Consider the following 22877-nt stretch of genomic DNA (forward strand, 5'->3'; position numbering starts at 1 on the left):
AGTTTAGCTGTCCATTGTAGCATTGGTAGTAGTTGTACTTGTGTCTCTATTAATGAGTACTTATCGACAACTTTTAATGAGTAATTACCGTTGTGCTCTATGAGTGTAACTCGAGTACGCAACGTGGATTTCATCAGGCTTACTGTGTCACGCATACGTTTCCTCATGTACAGGTATAATTTTCAATTTTCGTCAAACTTACAGACAGTCAGTTAGGCAGACAGACTGCGTTACTTTTCAAATCGGTGCAGAAGTTTCGAAGCCATTGCGTAGTAACTGTTAAGTAATCCGTGCTTTAGAGTACAAACAAACAAATCAGTAAAGGTGCGAAAACTTTAGATTGATTTTCGTCACTGAATCTACACCAATGTCTGTCTACAACTAGCTGAGAGCTGTAAGGGCTAACATATGTGACAGATGTCTCTGAGGCGTAGAGCGCGTGCTACGCTACGATTGCTACGCATGCTACGAGCAGATCATATTTGTCGTAAAAACAGTTCAAACTCTTTTATTTACTTTCCTAATTATTGCTAATCGCAATAAGACTAGCAACATTTATTTGCATGGCAACATGACATAAAAGTTCTCCCACAGTCTGGATAAGAATCTGTTCAGCCTTATAGAAAGTGTAGCATTAACAATCAAACTCATCGTTACATTAGTAGGATTTGTACCCGGTTCAAATCTAACTTGTCTCCAGCTATGAAGCTCAAGTTAACTGCGAAATAATTCAGTTGTTTCTATCACTATTCGAGTAAAACAACAAATAACGTGTTATCATTATAATTTTATTAAAACGGCGTCACTCGTGACGACAGAGCACTCGATGTGATACTTTTGTAACAACATCGACGGATATACATCAATTATCTACTATGTAGAACATATTACACGTAATATGGCATTACATACACTTTATTGTTTTAAAAATTCAATTTAAAAAATACTACTTCGCAGAGAGCGCATGCGTCGCGGCGCCGTCTTCACAGCGGCAAAGTTACTTGACGATATATTACAATAAACGATAGAGTACCTCCAATAAGTACACAATACGTATAGTTTAGTTTGAAGATATAATTTAATCAGTAAGTATCAGATGACATGATAGTGGATGGTATGTAGTAGCTTGCAGTGTTAGGTGCGGGGTGCGTCTACCGGCCGCAGCCGCCGCCGCCGCACTTGGACTTCTTGGGCGGCCGGTATGAGGAGGTCGACGCGCCCGCGCTCAGCGGCATGTAGTCTGAGGACAGGAGATATTATACAATTTACTATAGTCAGTCACTCAGTAGGTTGATGAGGTCAGATAGGCCGTGATCTTTCATCTTCAAAAGCACTTTATTCTTTCCAATTCGAAGTTAATGTTTAGGACCAGCTAAACATTCCATAAGATTGTTCAACATGTCACAGTTATAAAACTTGTACATACCGTCTCCCTTCTCTCCGAGGCGCTGCCCGGCGCCGCCGTACTTCTGCAGTCGCTCCGCGTTCTCCTGTCGCTTGCGCTCCTCACGCTGCAACATATCATATACCATGTTCAAGCAAATGTGTATCAAAATGTTCTTATGTTCTAGTTTGTGTTGTAATTATTCCAATTATTTTTATGAAATGCCATATTAATATACCTAGACAAAAATCGGACCAAACAATCCTAGCTTAGCTTTTATGTTAATTAAAGGTAAATAAGTTTAGTATAGTTCAAAAGTGTTTTATAACACTATTAATACCTATCTACTACCTACTATTAATAACTAAAGTCCACTTAAACTAAAATTATAATTACGAGAGGAAACTATTCAACCAATTTTCAAAAATTCTTTCACTGCGGGAAAGCTACACTATTCCCGAATAACATAAGCTATATTTTATACAGCTATGGAATCTTGACATGACAAACCACCAGCCTAGGTTAGTAAGCAATAACAGTAACCTAAAATCAAACTTATTTATATTTGACGTTCATAAGTGCTTGTAAGGCCTAAATGAAAAAAATATTTGAGTTTGACAGTAGAGATGACGTAACTTACCTCCTTCTGTAACTCCAGTGCTCGCTGCGAGGCCTCAGCCAGCCTCTGCTGCTGCAGCTCCCGCGCGCGCTGCACCGCCTCCATGCGAGCGAGGGCCACGTCCGGGTCTGAGGGGGGACATACGTGGTGTTAGTATGGGAGTATAAACATATGTTGAAAATAATGAATACACATAGTTTTTTGTTTCTATTGTTAATAGATAAGTGATTTCTACGTTAAAAATTCTGTTAAGGCTATTCTATGCTAACAACATAATTTGTTCATATTACATAGCCTATTTATAAGAAATGCTATGAGCTACTTTTATCTAGGAGTGCAAAGTATTTCCCAAAGGAATAGGGTGAAACTGTTTATTATTACTAATGGAAAGAAAAGACATCTTGTGCCGACCCCAAATGACTTGGGAACAGGGCAGGAAGATGATGATTACTAACCAGCCCAGTGATCTTAATACATAATGTTTTTATGTACAAATACACCACATGTTAGCATTGCACATGAACTTACTCTTGTGATAGACAGCATCCTCGCGCGCCTGCTGCCACTTGTCATAGAGCGGGCGCAGCTTGTGCAGCGCGTACAGCAGCACGGCCGCGCACCCCACCAGCACCCAGCCGTACGATGCCAGGAACTGCAGCACTGGAACATGGATACATACATGTGTCACAGTGGTATGAACCAAACATGAGAGTATGGTGAAGATATTGTATCGTTGCTTAGTTAAATTGGACTGACAGATTCCAGAAGATAAAAAACTACACTCAGCGGCACGGAATTTGGCCCAAACAAACACAAGTAGATATCAGCCCAGATAGCTGTTGTAAATTATAATTTCGTATGACATATTGTCTGTCCTTTCGTATTTGTTAATTCAAATACAGAAAAATGTGTGTCTGTTTAACTTTTATAACACTAGAAGCAGATTCCGTTGTTGGAACACAAAGCAGAAAGTTAAGTTTAAATTCAGATAGAAATTGCCGAAGTACTAAGCACGTTCCAAAAAAAATTAATGATTATGATCGTTTTTTGTTTCTCTTTTTTCACAATTTGATCTGAAAATTACCCTTACTGCAGCTCAAGTTGCTCAAGTAGTGTTGCTAAGACGTCAAGGGCGTACGCAGTGTAAGATGGTTGAAACTTTAAGTGCAACGCGTATAAGTGAAAGATATGCATAGAAAATGCTTGACCAGACTGGCCTTTACACAAAAAGACCAGAAAGTGGGGTGTAAGGTGTTCGTCGGCGCACGACGACCGATTTATCGTACGTGCAATAATGAAAAATCGGTTTCTCACTGCGTTAGAGATACGCCAGCCTTTGCAAACAGCAAGAGAAGTCAACGTCCGTAAGTGCACAATAAGAAGAAGGATAGAGGAACGGGATGTGCGTGCTCGAAGACCAACTCGAGGCCCGGAACTCCTCCCGCACCATCGCGTAGCCAGACTTAGGTTTGCAAGAGAACATGCAAATTGGACGCATGACTAATGGAGTAAAATTTTATGGACCGATGAATGCAAAGTCGTCCTAAGAGCTCCAGACGGCCGTGAACGTGGATGGGGAAAGCGCGGACAATGGTTTCTTCCCACCACTACCAAGCAAACAGTCGGTTTTCATGGTGGGTCCATCTTGGTTTGTCGAGGCAGAAGTTCAGAAGCCCGTACTGAATTATTGGTTGTCGAAAGTCGTCTGACAACAGTGCGGTATATTGAAGAGATCCTTCTAAATCATGTTTTACCCTGTCAGGGATTCATAGGAAGTGAAGAACTTCGTATAATGCAGGACCACGCTCGACCTCACACAGCTCTTTGAGTAACCGATTACTTGTTCGAGGTCGGTATTCAAAAATTGGACTGGCCTGCAAGAAACCCAGCCATGAATCCTGTAGAACATGTCTGGAACATGCTTAAAAGACAGGTCCGAGCAAGTCGTTACCCACCACGGACTTTCAGTGAACTGAAAACCACGCTGGTAGCTGCCTGGGAGGAGATCTCCCAGGTGGAGATAAAAACACGATCCAGAGCATTCCAGATCGTGTGCAAGCATTCATCAGATCAAGAGGAAGAAACATCCATTATTAAAATTCGATAACTTTCTGTTTTGTTAAAAATGTTGAATTTAAAAGTTTATGGTGATTATTGCGGTAAAGGACTCTGTTTTCTAACTCAATTAAACTTAATGAAAATCCTCATAATTCTGTTGTCTGTTAGTCATTTTCTATTGGAAAATGAGTAAATTAAACAATTTTAAAATAAAAATTCGGATTTTTCATTTAAATAATGGTTATAAGGCCAAAATGTGCTTGGGCCAGATTCCGTGCCGCTGAGTGTATATTACCTTTGAAATAGTTCCGACAAATGTACTGAATAAATATAAATACGTACATATTAGGTTCATTAATGATGTCACATATTAAAATATCTAACATCATTCAATGTGTGCCAACAAAAACTATCCAAATAAATGTCATACAACCAATTTTCAACTTACGCGGTTTTGTTACCTAAATGACGGTATGTGCTATGCAGCTAATTAATAAATAAGTTGATGATATATAGACAGACATATGTATAGCTGAGCTTGGGACCAGCCTTAGAGAAATAAACAAACATTACATATCACAACTTTTTTTGTGGCTTAGAGTAGTACTATTTGAATTATGTGGTGACATTATTTTAACTTTGTAGTGAAATGCATACAATCCAAGTAGATTATCAACCTTCATGTTCTTGTTTTAATGACTGTTATATGACCATAAAGTTCATTAATTGATTTTCAGAATGCTATTTTTGTTATAGAAGCAAACTTGTATATGCTATAGGTATATGTATTAAGTACATGACTCACGCTACATAAAAGGTCAATATTGCTTTAAATGGTCATAAGTTGTACACTTTCAAAAAACATCTACTGGCATTGTAGAACTAGTTTAATTTTAAAATCTGAGGACGGAGACAAATGGAACAGTATAAACGGTACACAAAACTCTTGTTTTACTGTATTTCTAGTATTATTGTGAACGATATTTGATGAAAAAACATGTTTTTATGTAAAGAGGTCAAGTATCGGCTGTTGCCGCTTACCGAGGCTGACGGGGTTGATGAACCACGCGGACGCGGGCTCCTCCTCTGCCATCACCTCCTCTTCATAGTGTGCTTGGAGACCCATGACCACAGCAGACCTTTCCTAAGGCGCACTATACAAGATATTTCACAACTTAAACACCCACACAATAATACTCCGTGTACAACGAACAGAGAGCTTTGAACTAACAAATGATATTCAACTATTTGAGATTCAACGTATTACTAATGAAAATGTATACTTTCAGACTAATTAATTAATTGTTTGTCGAGAAATTCTAGAATGTATTCAACAATTTTGCCTTCGATTGTGATCAAATGACGTGTGTCATCGTTCGTACTATCAGCTGTCACTGTCACCGCGACAGTGAGTGACGTGTGTCTAGATCATAGATATAATATTACTAAACAAGATTGCGCACGCTCAAAATATATATTTACGAAAATGAACTCTATTCTAACGCAATAAGGTACTAAATTGGTTGCATAATACACAGAGGCAAATCCGAGCCGAGAGGGATAGTTCGAACGGAGGCTGTTTGTCTCTTTCTAACACCTTGCCAGCATAAAAAAATGTTGTGATCAAAAGTTTTGTCTTCCCAAAAAACAATTGAATCACTTATATTTTTATCTTATTTTAACAATTGTAAGTCAACAAATTAATAACAATCGCATTCATGTATTCGTATTTATTCTTAAAACATAAACAACATAAATTTTTATTTTGCTTTTTTTTATTTTCTAGCGGTAACCCTGAACATTCTTGGCGCGTAATCAGCATTTAAAATTTTGTTTATATTTTTTTGTATTAAATCAATTTAAACTATTAAAATGGTGAAAAAGTGTAAGGCGGCCAACCGTCCCGCATTCTGCGGGACCGTCCCGCAATGCTTGACGAAATCCCGTTTTGAAATTATTAGTAAAATAGTCCCGCAAAACGATGTATGCGTCCCGCATGTCCCGCATCCCTATTTTTCTACCACACTTCTACACAACACCCACCTGCGCGCACGCTCAACAGTGCAGGAACACAGATTACCTATAATATAATCTCGTTCTCTTTCTTTCTACTGAACTCGCGAGGCCTAATGATTTTGAAAATAAGACATTAGTGCACGCTGTGACACGATATTGATAGGTTAAATTATAGCTTTTTGCTTATGGTTTTTATTTTATCAGTCCCGTCCGATCATTTTTCAATGCCCCCTCCCCCTTTTTTTCACGAAAGGTTAAGTCCCGCATTCAGTTTTCGGAAAGTTGGCCGCCTTAAAAAAGTGTTGCGTTTATACTTGTAAAAGTGAATCCTAGGGGGGTTGCAGTATATCGTTTCACAGGTTAGCTAATATTAACATTTTCGTAAATCAAACAACTAGGGTGTCCATGAATTCTTGTAATGAGTCAAAATATGGGTGATGGATTTTAAAACTGTTGTACTATTGTTATAGCTTCCCAAAAAATGAAGGAAGGCGACATAAATGGCTTAGCAGTCTATATGTGAAGCAAAAATACAAACAAATCAGTCTTCACTTCGAATCTTCCTGCTTTCATACGGCTAATTCCTGCCAATTTTTAAAAGCCTATATAGTATCTTAAGGTCACAAACTGCGTAAGTTAAAACTTCAATACCAATCTGTGTTTAATAATCTTAGCAAATTCGGATTTGTCTCACATAGCTTAATCTCATAGTCACCCTATTAGAAAGGGACAAACAGCCTCGGTACTAACTGTTTCACTCGGCTCGTTTTTTGGGTATAGGTGCGCAGTCCTGTTTACTAATATTATGTCTATGGTCTAGATACAAAGCTTTTCAGTTAGGATTTTTTACGAAACAGTAAGTTCCGTATTGTGTAGGATATTGATCTGAAATTAACAAGAAACTGAACTTGTAGAATAACATGACTGGATGGCATGGTTTCGATCGCCTCGCTCCACTATCTGTCAGTTATATCATTACCTAACGTTATAAGTCAATAAAAAAGCGGAGTATATTTTAAAAATATTCATTTTATTCGGTTTGGTATCAACTCGGCGTGTCTGCGCACACATACACAATACGTGTGGCGCGGCACGCACACACTCACGCTCGTATATACATACGTACAATGTACACATCGCTTACTGTATTCACTTACTCTAACATACCACTCGAACATACTGTCGGTACAAAACACATGTTTCCATTGTCCCTAAATTATTATTAAGTTACAAAATTGTCGCTAGAATTCACTACATATTTATACTATTACACATACAGTGATCATATCAACGTTAAGTATTATGGAGGCCTCTACTCCGCCGGAGTCACATGCAACGACTCAACTTTGGCCGGTCTGTCACCTCTCAGGTGAACCGAGAGGAGTGTTGCCATTATTTCAAAACTACGATAAAGTCGGCCACACAATATTGTGCGTATATTTATGTATTTGTTCTGACGTCACACATACAATAAAACTGTCTCACACTAGCGAATTTACCGCTCGGTTTGGTTCATGCGTTACCACGTAATGAGCGGATAAACCGCTATTGTGAAACCGCTGAATGAGATAATTAAATAATTATTATAATAGACTTGTAACATTTTACAAAAATATTGGCATTAATAAAATTGAGTTCATAAAATAAAATCTTGTGAGCATTGAATATGAAGTAAACAATATTTAGCAAGAATACACATATGAAGCTCATGAAGGTAGATACATGATTATTGCTCTGAACACTGAAGCATTACAACATTTTAAGACACATATTATTCCTGTTCTGCTCAAATTAATGTAATGTTTCTGCACTCAGTAAGTGGATTCAAGTCATACATATATGTATAAGGAGGTATGTACATACTACTGGCCGTAGCTTCGTTGATATCTCATAGTAACTTATATTGGAAATACATCATTACATGTTATAAAGGATGGCATCATGATAATAATCAAATTATTTTGGTATCCATCAATTATCATTATTTCAATTGCATAGTTTAAACAATATTTTGGTTCTTTATGTAGAAAGACAATAATATTCCATAAATTATTATTGCAATAACATAAAGAAACTTGTAAACATTTAATAAGCAATGCATGCATAACTAGTATGAGTAGCACGTGATCGTACCACGTGTTGACGACATGTCGAAGACGCGTTGGCAACTTGTTGAATGAGTGCATCAAACTGTACATTCCACTACACACTGAATTGCTTGGAGTGAATTACACAGAAAACTAACTTGGAAATCTCATACACCCTTAATCATTGATTAAATTATATTATATGCATTATTTTGGACCGAATTATTGATGCTCAGTCACCCTTACCCTAGGTATTGTGAAGAGACACACACTACATACATACATGATATATGTACAGTTTATATCAGATATACACAACAGGACAGATTGCATGTATGCCAGTTCACACATACACTGTTCATATTAAATTCAGCTAAACTTAAAACTAGTTATTAACTGAACACTTGATGTTCAGTACAGAGCACTTGAACAGTTTCATTTCCTCGAATAGTAACTTAACTTATAAAAATAGTATCGAGAAATGTTAGACATACACTTGGAATTGTCAAATAACTTTGCAGCTCTAAAGTTAGCTACAAGTTATTTAAGTCAGAACACTACTATGCCAGAGTTGCTTTCAGAGGCAATCAACCAAAAACAGATTGCTAGGCATGTGCTAAAAACCTGGCAGGTACCATTAACAAGCCAAAATTTCATGATAGAAGGAAAATTATCAATTTCTAGTGTAACTAGATACAGCTGTATTATCCAAGCGCCCTGTACCAAATTAGTTCTGCACCTACCTACACCTGTGCGTTAAGTACGGCCCTATTGCTATATGTACAAATTATTTCACATTGCTTATCTAACTTGATCTTAGTTGTAGCACACTTGCAAGACTTGAGATTGCTCTTGGAACAGCTGGTTACAGCTTAATACGGTATTTATGTAATCTGCGTGAGTGTCATACTACGCTCGTTTTACCTGATTTTAAGTCTTTGAGCCAAAACTATAGTCATTTACGAGTAACATACATACATTTTATTGTCAACCATACACGATTTGTATGTTGCACAGCATACTATAACATTAGACTCATGATCAATGTAAGAAATGGTTAATGATGGCACATTCTATCAAATTATAATCGCTAAATCACGATTGAGAATGAACTCAGGTACAGTGTCCCCTACATTCTCTATAGACTGTAGTTTCAGCTCAAAGCCAAGACTACAGTTTGCCCAGTATACAGTTTATTACAGTAAGGATTAGGCGGCGTGCACACAGCTACACTCGATACGCTAATATCACAAGTGGGACGCGCCGCACTAGTCTATCGATATATCACACTCGTATGTGCAGCACTGGAGTATCAGTCATCAACGTATTTACAACACTATTGACTTCCTACACATGTCTATTATTAAATATTGAGCGTTCATTTCAAATTGTTTGTTTAAACCTACAAATTACTTCAATAAGTGATTGATCAGTATTAACTTGCGGTTTACACGAATTTGTACACTTATGACTACCACAGTTTTGTCCGCATAGTTATTAAATTCGCTTTTTTTATTATGTTTCGTTGATAACATCACACGTTTAGAACACTATGTATAATATCACGAGTTGCATATTTCGTCACTGTTAGTGTACCGCACTGCACTTGTTCAGTATTAGTTCACTACGCGTCACATTGGTCACTGTACGGGCGTGGCACAGTTGCGCTAGTTGGCGGGAGGTTGGCGCCGCCCTCGCCGGGCTCATTCCCTTAACAGCCCACGTGCTTTGGCAGTCAGCTTGCGCACTCGGCCTCGTGACGAGATGGACACAGCACCCGCCTCGCCCGCCGTGCCTGACGTGCCCGACACTCCGGCCGTGCCCGACCCGCCGGGCGCGGGGCCGGGGCCGGCCGCGTCCGCCGCGCTGCCTGCAAGTGGTCACGACTCTGTGATATCTCCTACAGTTTGGTACGTTAGCTTATTAGTACAAGATTCATCTGGATAGTTATGTTTCAGTTTGTCCTGTTATCCTATTCCCTCGTATCCTTATAAAGTGATCATCTCATATATTGATGACGCAAGAATTGTTAACGAGTTCAGTGGGACGAATGGGAATTTACATTTACTAAATGTTTTCAATGTATAAGAACATAGAACAAAATTTTCAATTGTGTTGTTTTACAACTTGATACATTACGTGTTAAAATATCAAAATGAGTATTTCCAAATAACATTTTTCTTAGCCACTTTTTATAAGTATAACAAATGTGTAATCAAAGTATATATGTACCGTTCCTGTGGTGTTCCCTGGGGTGATGGCGGGGCGCATGCGCGTGTCCGTTGTAGTAGTTGTGGTCGCTCGTGTGCGCGCCGCCCTCCGCCGCCAGGCTCTGTAGCACAGACAGACATACACAATGTCAGACTATGATAGCTAGGGGAACGCCGACAATAAATCTATACTAACATTATAAAGCTGAAGAGTTTGTTTGTTTGTTTGTTTGAACGCGCTAATCTCAGGAACCGATTTGAAAATTTCTTTCAGTGTTAGATAGCCTATTTATCGAGGAAGGTTATAGGCTACTTTTTATCCCGGTACGGGAAGTAGTTCCTACGGGATGCGGGTGAAACCGCTGGCAGGAGCTAGTACGGAATACGTGTAAAAGAGAGAACGTATAATCATTTAAAATAACAACAAAAACACACAAATATGTATAGACAATACTATAACACTATGTAGAAAATAAGTAAGTAACACAAGAATGTAACTGAGAGGGTCGTGGCGAGCGTGCTTTTTTATGAAAAATTTAGTTAGATAGAAGTTAACAGCTTGAGGGAATGTCAGACTCTTACTGATCTGAACTCATTATGTTAATTCTGAAGCTTTTTATGTACCAGCGCTGCGGTAATTCGTGCGTGGTGTGTCTAACTGAGCGGAGTGTGGATTCCCTTGGACCTTGAACCAATCTAGGTCGACACGGGGCGTAGGACCGGCGCGCGCCGGGTTGAACTGGTTTGCGGGCGTCTCTTGAGCGCCAGTTTGAACCAGTTCGTGTGTTGGGCTCGCTACACTGCTGTTGAGGTATATGAGCAGCTCACCTGCTCGGCGTGATGCCGGCGTCGCCTGGCGACGTGCGCGTGATGAGTACGAGCGTGGTGATGGTGCTGCAGGCGCTTGCTGATGGCGGCCACGGAGTCCTCCTCGCTGTCCTCGTTGTAGCGGCGCAGCCCCCGCGCGCGCAGGCTGCCGGCGGCGCGGGCGCGGTACTGCTGCAGCGGCGCGTCCTCGTCGCTGGAGTAGCGCGGCCGGTACGACCGGTCGGAGGAGTAGCGCCGCGCGCTGCCCGCTGACTCCGACTCCGGCTCGCTGGAGGACTCGCTGGAGGAGTAGCGCTCGCGGTTGCGCTTGGGCGCCTGTGCGGAGGAGTCGGAGTGCGGGCGGGCTCGCTTGCGGCGGGCTGCGGGCCGGTCGCTGTCGTACGTGAGCTCCACCTCGTCGTCGCGCAGCTCCTCCTCCACCACGCGGATGTGCGACTCCGACGACGAGGACGACCACGACGACGCGCCGTTACCCTCCACCTCTGCTGGAAGTCACACGAGGGTCAGTAGTACACTCATAGCACGATTAAAATAATTTGCTGAAATTAATCATCAATTCGCCCATGTGGGCAGTACGGGAAGTTTAACGACGGTTTCGCCGCTCATAAAGAAATATTTTTTATTAATCATTTCGCCTATATATACAAGTTATTCCGTATATTAGATGCAATTAATAAAAAATAATAATCTATGTGCAAAGGTATCGAGCGACTTGTAAACTATATTTATTATTAAATGTAATTTACTGTCAACAGTCTTACACCACGTATATGTTCTATTATCAATATAGAAGCAAAATATGAATTACTAAGGAAGCAAATAGTTGTAATATAATAATGCTATAGTTACCGTCGGGCTCGCGGCTGGTGGAGGGCAGCGGCTCGGCGCTGGCGCTGCTGCTCTTACTCTTCTTGCCCACGCCCTTACCTAAAGCAGACAGGTAAAGTAATGTTATGTAAGTATACATATAAATATACATTGCAATTTTGGTCTAGATATAGATATTAGAATTTTGATTGGTGAAAAAATTTTAATTTGGTTTGGAACAAAAATCATACAAATTCTAATTGTATGATTTTTGTAGTTTGACGCTATTTAACGTGGCAATAAATACTCAATGCTAAACTTTTTTTTATAGCGAACAGAATAAAATACCTAACGGTTTTAATAAATGATTTTGTAGACATGTGACATATATACTTCTTACCTTTCCTATGCACATGCAATGGAGCATCACTGTCCCACGAGTCTCTAGGCGCCCGCGTTCTCTCCGCGCGCACTGTCCGCGCGGACCGCGCCGACCGTGCGGAGCGTGTCGACCGCGCGGATCGCGCCGCGCGGGGCGGCGTGTCGGCGGCGAGGCGCGCGTGCACGCGGCGCGATGTGGCAGCGAGGGTCTCGGACTCCGAGCTGTTGGACTCTGAGGCTGATGCTGAACGGGATACGCCGTTTGTTGCAGTACCTGTAGTATTAGTTATATTTATTTGATTTTGAACACCAATATTAGTACTACTAGCGACCTGCCCCCGTTTTGCACAGGTAGGTACAATGCTAAAAATAAAAATAAAAGTTGTGTGTAAAAATAAAAATCTACACCAAGTCCGCCTAAAAGTCGGTGGCAAAATAAAAATTGATACATCTTTTATTAATTTACTATCGATTTTTAGACAGATGCACCACAGTTTTTATATTTCTTTTCTAATATTTTTAAGGAGTCGGTTTTATCTATTTAGTGTGAATGTAAATACATGAAATATTGACTATTTACCATTGATCTGTTGTCGCTTGTGCCGGCGCGTCCGCCTGGGCGCGGGCGGCGACACGCGCGCCCACAGCGCCTCGAACAGCGCGGACAGGCGGACCGTCATCGAGTAGATCTGTGCATAATATAACATAACAGTTAGTGAGATGTGTTCAGAACAATGTTATGTACGACTACTTGTAATAATGCATTACTAATGAAGATATAATATGATTGAATTCTGTGGTATGTCACTTTTGAGTACAAATTTTACATAAATGTGACGTCACTGGCCTCCACTCTTAATTTTCGTGCGTTATATCTTAATATATATAAATAAATACTTTATTTTCTTGTTAAAATAAAAAATACGTATATAAAATATTTTTTGTGGTAATCTAAAAGACATCACAATTTTTTAACCTTGTCATTACACCTACTATATTGAGCGTCTAGAAAGCGGCGAAAGCGAACGCCCAAAGTGGATGCTAGCTTCGCATGCTTACTTTCTCGCCTCAGTCTAGCTTCAGCGCTGCATGAGGCACACTTGGTTGTATGCTTAAGTTTGTACTAAATCGTTAAGTACTGCTTAATTACTCATGTTGTGGATGTCTATAGCGACCATCAGTGTCGGGCGTTGACGTAAAAGTAGTATTTATCAATATACAAATAATAGTATTGTTATATATGTACATGTACTGACCCGACTCCTCTTATTAGTATTGTAGAGCCTGCTGTTAGCGAACACCCGCCTCACATCGCTGGCGAAGTGCTCAGCAGTAGCATACTCCCCTGCCATGAGACTAGCCCGCACGGTGCCGAGGTCCAGCGGGCGCGCCACCACGCGCCAGTAGTCGGGCGCCTCGCGGGCTTGTACCGGCGAGCGGAACGGCTCCGCGTCCGCTGACGCCAGCAGCTCGGCCAGCACCTGCGGGAGGGGGGTGTTAGTGATGACGTTTAACTTAATGTTCATTTCAATTAGTGTAGGTAGCTTTTTTAATATGAAAGTACAAAATAAAAGTTTGAAAAAACTAAAAAACACGCTAACGAAAGCGTGAAGTGTTTTGTTCAAATAAAGATAATACATAAACGCTCCACGAATTCAAAGCGTGTGCAAAATGACATCTTAATCGAAGACCGGGAAATGGGTCAAATTAAAATTCCAAGATGTTCTTACATACATAGTTACAAGTGAAGCTAATACTGGGTGTCCCATAAGTCCTTTGAAATCTAAATTTCGAATAAAATTTAAATGGCGCGCGGAAATAGCATGCGGGGTGCGGGGATAGCATCAACGGTCTTTGGGAATTCATTCACCATGGAAAGTTTTACCGGAGCGGACCGTGGTTTTTGTGTGAGGGAGTTTTATCACAACAATGATTCGGCCACCATTGCGCGGCGTATCTTTTAATTCCTGTATTAACTGAATTTTTTATGGATGGTAATTTCTTATCTTTCTTTAAAATGAACTGTAACGTCGATCTGGGTGTATTTAATGCATTGGAACGCTTACGAATGGATTGAGTGGGATTTTCACGAACTGACTCTTGCACTACGTCGATGTTGTCTTCCGTCCGTGATGTCCTTAGGCGGCCCGATCGTTGTTTATTCAACAAATTAAAATTGTAGATCCAGTCACCTCGAACTGTTGAACCCAATTTTTAACCTTTTGAACACTGGGACAGTCATTAAACGTGCGCAAATTGCATTACTCTCTAAATTTACGCCGCGCAATGGTGGCCGAATCATTGTTGTGATAAAACTCAAGCACACAAAAACCACGGTCTGCTCCGATAAAACTTTCCATGGTGAATGAATTCCGAAAGACCGTTGATGCTATCCCCGCACCCCGCATGCCATTCCCGCGCGCCATTTAAATTTTATTCGAAATTTAGATTTCAAAGGACTTATGGGACACCCAGTATAACTGGTGTTACTGACCCTGGCAGCTTGCGGTCTCCAGGCGGTGTCGGTGTCGTCGTCGCTGGTGTACTGCGCCTGCAGCGCGCGGTAGGTGGCCAGCACGTCCAGCTGGCGCCAGTCCGCGATGCAGCGCAGCAGCAGCTCCGACACCAGCCGCGCCGCCCGCACGATGCTCGAGTGCGCCTCGTTGAACTGCTCCGCGTTGCTCGCCAGGTACCGCACGTCGAACTGTGCTGCGGCGGCTCGCCGGTAGAACAAGTTGTCGCACCGCGCGCGGATAGTGGCCAGGTCCACCGGGTAGGGCACGACGCGCGCGTACGCGGGGTACTGCTGCAGGTCCACCGGCGCCACGAACGCCTCCGCCGCCGCCAGCGACATCACCGCGCCGATGTGCTGCGCGATAGCTCTACACGCGGCGGCGCGGTCCCCGTGCGGCGGCCACTCGGCGGGCTCGGCGCGGTACAGCACGGCGTCCAGCTCGTGCGGCAGCACGGGCACGGCGCCGCCGGGCGTGGCGGGCAGGCGGGCGGGGTCCACGGGCTCCAGGTCCCAGGGCGACAGGCGCTCCACCTCGGCGTTGTCCCAGCGCACGCGCAGCGACAGGAACTGCGCCGCCGCCGCCGCCGCCCAGCGCGCCGCCGCCTCGCCCGCCAGCCCCGCCGCCGCGCCCGTGTCGGCGCCCGCGCCCGCCGCGCTCTCCAGCACCTGCCCCGTCCACCAGCAGTCGTCGATCATGCAGCGGAAGCGGTCGCCGGGCCCCCAGCGCCGCGCCACCGCCGCGTCGTACTGCTGGCGCAGCACCAGGAAGTCGATCACGTCCGCCATGTCGTGGTAGCGCACCGTCAGCGTCCGCCCGGTGCCCAGCGCGCAGGACAGGCGCAGACACGCCACGCGCGGCGGCTTGATCACGTACTTGATGCCCACCACGCGCACCAGCTCGCACTCCTGCCGACACACACGCGGGGTGAGACACACACACACACTGACACTCGGTGACACAGTCGGTATGACACTCACGTAGACGTGCGTGCGCTCCCAGGGCTTGTCGCGCGCGGTCACCTTGTACACGTCCTTCTCCGCCACCGCCTCGAAGTAGCGCTGATGTCCCTGCAGGCGAGTATATACACAATACAGTATACAGTGAGTGATGACGTCACACGACATGTACAGAATAAACATAGTTAGATAGTAGGTACAATATAAATGCAGATGTTACAAAAATACAATTGGAGATCCTTGTACATTCTACTTTAATTTAGACATGCAAAAATAAAAACATTGACGATAGAATAAAGTTAATTACAATTTATTTAAATTGGATGTTATGACATGTCTATTTTGACATTTTTACTACTATTTGGTATTTTTTGAAATAAATATAGTTGGTTACATTCCTAGAACACTTTTCTTATAAAAATGTCAATATAATGTGTAATTTAGTAAAAAGATGCATATTTGATTTAACAAAGCCAGCTATTTGGAAAATGTATGTATGTGTGTCCGCGTACCAGTCGGAAGTAGAGGCACTCGTCGCCCATCTGCGGGTGGTAGGGCGCCTTCCGCGGCGACACGGCCGTGATCCACTCGCCCGGCCGGTACGCGTCCGGCAGCTCGGCCCCCGCGCCGCCGCCCGCAGCCCCCGCCTCGTCGCCGGCAGCCAACGCCTCCGCCCCCGTACCAGCCCCCGCTGCAGCCCGCTCCGCTCGCTTCGTAGTCACCGCGCTTGGACTGAATACATAAACACACAATTATTATCTCATGTAATGTATAACCACAAAATACATAGGTAACTATGTATGACATTAAAATCATCAACATAACGTAGGTAGTTTATGTATTTAGATGTACCTATGAGGGGGAAAAATGTACTCATTTTGGAAAGTTGTTTTTCGTCTGTTTGATCACTACATTCTGTCACACGCTAGGACATTTAGCAGTTGGTTAGTCGGGGTTTATAACAAAAATATATCTCAAAACTCCATATTAATGTCGAATTAATTAATTAATACCCCCTACACCGCACGACCAGAAGAGGCAGTACTCAATTAGGGATCCAACCCAATAACCGATCTCTAAAATGTCAAGAAATGATTCGTATTCGAAATCGTGTCAAAACTGTGTTCCTAAGTATTTGAACAGTAGGCATACTGACCGGTTGGTGGGCAGCGGTCGGCGCCGAGCCCGCGCGGGCGGCGCCAGCTCCGCGCCCGCCTGCCAGTCCGAGTACTGCGACGACGACGACGAACTGCAACACGTAACATGAGGAGTGTACTGTGTCGTGTGCTATGTACACATAGATAGTTATGTACTATTATGATATATGTTAAGTGTAGTATTGATACTGTAAAGCTGTCTCACCTAAGGTGTAAAACTTTGACACAGCAGTGAATAAAGAATATGAGAATATGTAGATGTGATGAAATATAACTACAACTCTTACGTTCTACACAAATAATGTTATCGCACCCGGCACCAAGTAGTGCTTTAGGATAATTTTTAAATGTTTTATTAATTTTTGCATTTTTTGCAAAAGTGACAGTACCGGGGGGTGTATGTATACAATATAGTGCACAAATTGTGCAAATGCCATGCAGCTTATTAAGTTTATAAAATGTTAAAAAAGCTTCATAAATTGGAAAATAAGGAAGAAATATTTTTCTGCAAAGAGTTATTTCGCAATTTTGTTAAGTGCTGTCTGTATGTGTGTGTGCGTGCGTGAACCAACCTGTCGCTCTTACTGGCGGAGTTATGCGAGTTATGCGAGTTATGCGAGCTGCGACAAACCACAACACCATTAGTATTCACACACGATATTATATAGTACATGCAATGCTGCCCTGCCCGTTGCAATAACCGATCCAACCGGTGTTTGAAGATCATCAATCATCAATTTTTACATAAGCTTCATATAAATTATTAGCCGTTTTCCCGCGGATTCACACGCGTGTAGCATACACACATAATACAGACTATCTTATGTGGAAAGAGTGTAGTTTTCAACAGTTATTATTTTCTAATCGGTCCTATTTTACTTGGGAAGAGTGTAGCTTTCCAGCAGAGAAATAATTTTTAGTTGGTCAAACAAATACAATCAAATCTGTAATCGTAGAACTATGGATAGATCGGGTATTGCAATCAGCGGGTAGAAGGTAACGCTTTATCGATGTCCCATTACCGATGGATGGACAGATTCATACAAGTGAGGAAGCAAATGATACATTTTTAGTAATGGCAATGTTATTAATGTTTGTAAAGATGTTGCCAGAAATATTTTACATTACTATAAATAATGTGGTATGTATATGGATATGGATATAAAGGAATGTTAGTCTGGGTCTGGGTAGAGGAGTGTGGCAGTGTAAGGGCTCAGGATGGTTCAACAGTTACATTTGAAGGGAATATAAAGGGTTCAGAAGAATTTTTATTGAGGTTGAAGCCTTGCCTGCACAGCGATAAATTTACCGTGAAGTTTTGCCGGTTTGCGCAAAAATGAACTGCATACATTTATTTCCAAAGTCAAAGCTCTTTATTCTGTGCGATTTTTACCGTTAGTGTGAATATTTAATCGAAAAAAATGATGGTGATATATTGCTGTGCGGGTGGGTCTCTCAATAGGATGTTCAGGATTGTAAGTAATGTGTGTGTATATACTTAGATATATGATATACCTGGTGTCGGTGTCGGTGAGGTCGAGCGAGGAGGCGGGTTCCCTGGCTCGGCGCGGGCGGCGCTGCACCCACTCGTCGCTGGTGTCGCTGCAGGAGGCGGAGGGCGGCTCGGGCGGCTCCTCGGGGCGCGGGCGGCGCTCGGGGGCCCGCGCGGGGGCCCGCCGCCGCCCCGCGCGCCGCCGCGGGCCCCCACAGCCCTCCGCCGCCGTGCTGATCATGAGTGGTCGCCGCCGCATCTCGCGCCGGTACCAGCTCTGCTCGAGAGCGTTCAGTTCCGCGCTGACGACGGAAATGTAACAATTATTGAGTAAATGATGGTCCCATTGACTATTGAATTTTTACATAAACATAAAAAGAAAAAAAAAAAAAAAAATTAGAAACATAATAATCACTAGACTAGGCAAAAATATGAATGAATTTTTAAGAAAAGAAAAAGAGAAATCTATGAATATTTAGAAAATGTAGTATGTTATTGATATTATAATTATTGGATACGTATGTGTGCTAAAATACTAAAGTTTTTATTATTATGAATACAGGGAGCTACATTTAATAAAATTGACAAAATATAGACCTGGTAGAGCCCAGCTTAAGGAAGGAAAGTTATGCAGTTACTAAGACTATAATATATGTACAGACCATGCTTTGTGTATGTGTTCGTACGCTGCGGGCGCGAGCGGCGGCACGAGCGGGCGCGTGCAGGTGGGCACGTCGCGCGGGTCGCCGCGCTGCCAGCTGCCCGCCGTGTAGCGCACGCCCTCCCCGCGCCACACGCCGCGCGGCGACCGCCCGCCGGCGACAGCTAGCGCCTCGATCATCGCGTCTATGCGCGAGCGAGGTGCTTCAGCCGCAGGGATCAGCTGCGCCAGCGCCAGGTTCTCGCGGCCCGGCACGAGGCGCTGGTACTCGGGCGCGTGCGGGGCGCCCTCCACGTCCACGAGGAAGGGCGGCGGCAGCAGGTGCGGCGGCGTGTCCGTCTGCTCGTCGTGCGCGCCGCCCAGCGCGTCCACCACCACCGGCCGGTAGTCCGTGTGGAAGAACAGCTCCGGCGGCAGCTGCGCGAACAGCCGGTGTCCGCGCCCCAGCCCCAGCAGCAGCAGGTGCCCGTGCGAGTCGGTGGCCGCCACGCTGGCGCCGCCGCCCCACTTGGCGTCGAAGATGGCGCCGTCGCCGTGGCCGTCGATGCGGTTGTGGAAGGCGGCGAGCGGCTCGGGCGCCCGCGCGTCCCACACCAGCAGCTGTCCGTCGTGTCCGGCCGACAGGAACACGCCCGCCAGGAAGGGGTGCGCCTCCAGCACGTAGGCCTCGTCGCGGTGCGCGCGGAGGATCCGCACCGCCGCGCCCGTCCGCGCGCACCACACGCGGATCGTGTTGTCCGACGCGGCGGTGAGTACGAACGCGTCGCTGCAGTCCCAGCACACCATGGTCATCTGCAACGAGCACGTGTGTATATTGCCTCGCTCTCGTCTGCTGGCGCTACATGTCACACACACACACACTCGCGCTCACCTTGAGGCGCTTGCCGTCCTGCGTGGTGGACTTGGGCTGCAGCAGCACGTGGCGCCACTGGGTGGCGTGCAGCGTCCACAGCGCCGCGCTGCCGTCCTTGCTGCCCGACACGAAGCGCAGGCCGCGGTGCGCCCACGCGATACTGTCCACGGCGTCGTCGTGCACCGGCGTCTCCAGCACGCGCTTGGGCCCGCCCGGCTCGTGCTCCACCGTGTAGATGCGCACGTGGTGGTCGGCGCTGCCGGCCGCCAGGAAGGCGCCGCCCGCCGACCACGCGGCGCAGATCATGTGGCACACGCCGGGCCGCATGCGCTCCACGTACTGCACCGGCTGCGACAGGAAGTGGCCCTCGGGCGAGCACGTCCAGAAGGCCACGGAGCAGTCGGTGCTGGTGCTGGCCAGCCAGCGCACGTCGCGGCGCGCGGGCGGCGCCCAGTGCACCGACGTGATGGTGCCCGCGTGCGCCGCCAGCACGGCGCGGGGCTCGCCCGACGCCAGGCACCACACGCGCACCAGCCGGTCCACCGAGCCCGCCGCCAGCAGCGCGCCGTCCGCCGACACGCACACGTCCGTCACCTCCGCGCCCACGCCGCGCAGCGTGGCCAGCAGGCGCCCGTCCGCCGCGCTCCACACCTTCACCAGCATGTCGTCCGCGCCCGTCATCACGTAGCGGCCCGAGCAGTCGAACACCACGCAGTACACGGCCGACAGGTGGCCCAGCGTGCGGCGCTGCAGCTGCAGGCCGGCCAGCATGCGCGCGGGGAACAGCGCCGGGCCGCCGCGGCCGCCGGCCCGCGCCGCCGCGCCCGCGCCCAGCTCGCGCGCCACCAGCCGCCGCACCAGCGAGTGGTCGGGCTTGTGCGAGGCGTAGAGCGGGCGCGGCCGCACCAGCGACTCGGACAGCAGCGACAGCCGCGCCGCCAGCCGCTCCGGCAGCTCGTCGGGCGCGCGCTGCGCCAGCGCCAGCGCCCGCGCGCACACGCCCGCCAGCCGCCGCCACCCCACGTCCGCGTGCTGCGCCGCCTGGGACAACACACACACCCATTCACGCTCACATACTTAGCCTTCCTTAATGGCTATGGAACCTCTAGCTATGGAACTAGTTTTCCTTAGATAAACATTAATGCTATGATGTTGTGTGATTTTTACAATAGAATTCGTTTTATCTTTTAAGTCTATTAAGGTAACTTGTCTGTGCCATTACTCTGCCAAATCATTGTAAAACTGTTCTTGCAGAATCATTGGTAACATTTCCAACAATTTTAAAATTAGTTTTGACAACGAATAGTATCACACGATCATGATGGTTTATCAAACAAACAGATGGGCAAGTAAATATGAATATCTAAATAATCTACCAACAACTTTCCCCAACTTGTTTCATTTTAAGTAAACATACTTCATCAATTTAACTAATGGAAATGTGTTGTAGGTATGTGACTTTTTGTCAAACACATTAAAATAACATGATTGAAGTGTATCTTGAATCATTAATTTGTGTTGATAATAAACATTGTTTTTCTCATCAATCAACGCGCGATGCATTACGATAACGCCTCATACGAATACATCAAAATATGGCGCCATCGTGCGTCACACGCGACTCGGGCACGATCGGCCGCTGTCGGCAGCGCGCCGGCCAATCACAGCCCGCGACTGCTGCAGTCGAGCGTCGAAACGAGACGGCACATGCGTACAAACCGCTATACCATGTGAAGAAAAGAGATAGAAACACTACTAATTACGACACGGCTCCTTCTCGAAAGTGCATGATATAACAATTTTTTCGCAAATTAGCCAAAAACATTAATTTTATCACTGAAACACCACAAAAATATTTTTCACGATATTCCATCGTATTTTCACGGTCATTTTGGTACATATTACAATTTAGGAAATTTTGTCGTTTTATCACAAATTCATGTATTCCTATTCGATAAAGTGCCTACAAAACGTAAATAAACAAAGTTTGAGCGCAATATTCCGCTAAACTCACCAGTTCATCGTAAGACTGGGCGTGCTCGCGTCCCTCCCAGTCGAGTCGCCGGGGCAGCACCTGCAAGTGCCGCGAACATTACTAAAACTTTTCAGCCAAGTTTCAGCGGTTTGACAGCCGCAGCCACGTGCGTTCGCGACCAAAACAACAATATAAGCTCAAACCCGGCACTAGGAAAAGCTCAAACCTACCTCTATACTCTCGAGCTCTTTTAGCAGAGTCTGCAACAGAAACGACCACAATTACTTAGCTAATCGGTACAGGATAAACATTTGGACATATTCCGAGTCAATTTACCTTTGCAGTCTCCTTCAGGGGTCCGCCCGACAGGAATTTCGCTATCAGAAAGTAGAGTTCTGAAATCGGGAAAGCTAACATTACACGACCTCGCACAATAGACACTCACATTTTCGACTATTAATTTCTAAGCACCACACGTACCGGGAATGACCCTGTGCTCCTCGTTGGACTCCTCCATAACCCTAGTTTTTATTTCAAGGGTTAAATCTTAACTTCACATTACATTCACTATAAAATTCGAGCAAACATTTCACTTTACATTGTTGACGAACAGATAATGCAACCTTCTGTAATAATAGCAAAATGGCGTTTTGACTGTCAGTCAAGCAGTTCGTAGTGAAGTGAATCTGTGTGTCGGTCCAACAGGTTCCAGAGTGCTTATACAAAATGTTACGAGATGGCGCTACTAGTAACAAGCATTTTTTTACTATTTATTTAATAACATGTGGCTTTAGGTAGCAAGAATTGTATTTCAAATGATCATTCTTTGTAAGACTACCACGAATTAAAATTTATCTGAAGAAAAGGGCGTGACCTT

The 22877-nt window shown here is 44.8% G+C and overlaps 2 protein-coding genes across 5 annotated transcripts; both read right to left on the reverse strand.

The window, feature by feature from the left end:
• Window positions 1-767: 767 nt before the first annotated feature.
• LOC110382203 (uncharacterized) lies at window positions 768-5441 on the reverse strand. Its single transcript, XM_064043047.1, has 5 exons — window positions 5103-5441; window positions 2532-2663; window positions 2025-2131; window positions 1427-1511; window positions 768-1240 (listed from the first exon to the last, which is right to left on the reverse strand). The coding sequence occupies exons 1-5, from the start codon at window positions 5185-5187 to the stop codon at window positions 1152-1154; spliced, it is 498 nt and encodes a 165-aa protein (XP_063899117.1). The 5' UTR covers window positions 5188-5441; the 3' UTR covers window positions 768-1151.
• A 1645-nt stretch (window positions 5442-7086) lies between these two features.
• On the reverse strand, window positions 7087-22691 carry Brwd3 (BRWD3). Of its 4 annotated transcripts, none has more exons than XM_064042851.1 (19): window positions 22481-22691; window positions 22337-22395; window positions 22231-22260; window positions 22040-22099; window positions 20044-21066; window positions 19174-19964; window positions 18535-18813; window positions 17592-17639; window positions 17019-17111; window positions 16375-16594; window positions 15884-15973; window positions 14885-15811; window positions 13647-13871; window positions 12971-13079; window positions 12410-12664; window positions 12052-12129; window positions 11203-11687; window positions 10397-10496; window positions 7087-10034 (listed from the first exon to the last, which is right to left on the reverse strand). In XM_064042851.1, exons 1-19 carry the CDS (start codon window positions 22515-22517, stop codon window positions 9868-9870), a joined length of 5076 nt encoding a protein of 1691 aa, XP_063898921.1. In that variant the 5' UTR covers window positions 22518-22691; the 3' UTR covers window positions 7087-9867. The 4 variants fall into 4 exon arrangements, with proteins under 4 accessions (XP_063898921.1, XP_063898922.1, XP_063898923.1 ...); XM_064042852.1 differs by having other exon boundaries at window positions 11203-11684; window positions 22481-22690; XM_064042854.1 differs by having other exon boundaries at window positions 9949-10064; window positions 22481-22690.
• Window positions 22692-22877: the final 186 nt, after the last annotated feature.

Source organism: Helicoverpa armigera, chromosome 30 (genome assembly GCF_030705265.1).
Source record: "Helicoverpa armigera isolate CAAS_96S chromosome 30, ASM3070526v1, whole genome shotgun sequence".
NCBI lineage: Eukaryota > Metazoa > Arthropoda > Insecta > Lepidoptera > Noctuidae > Helicoverpa > Helicoverpa armigera.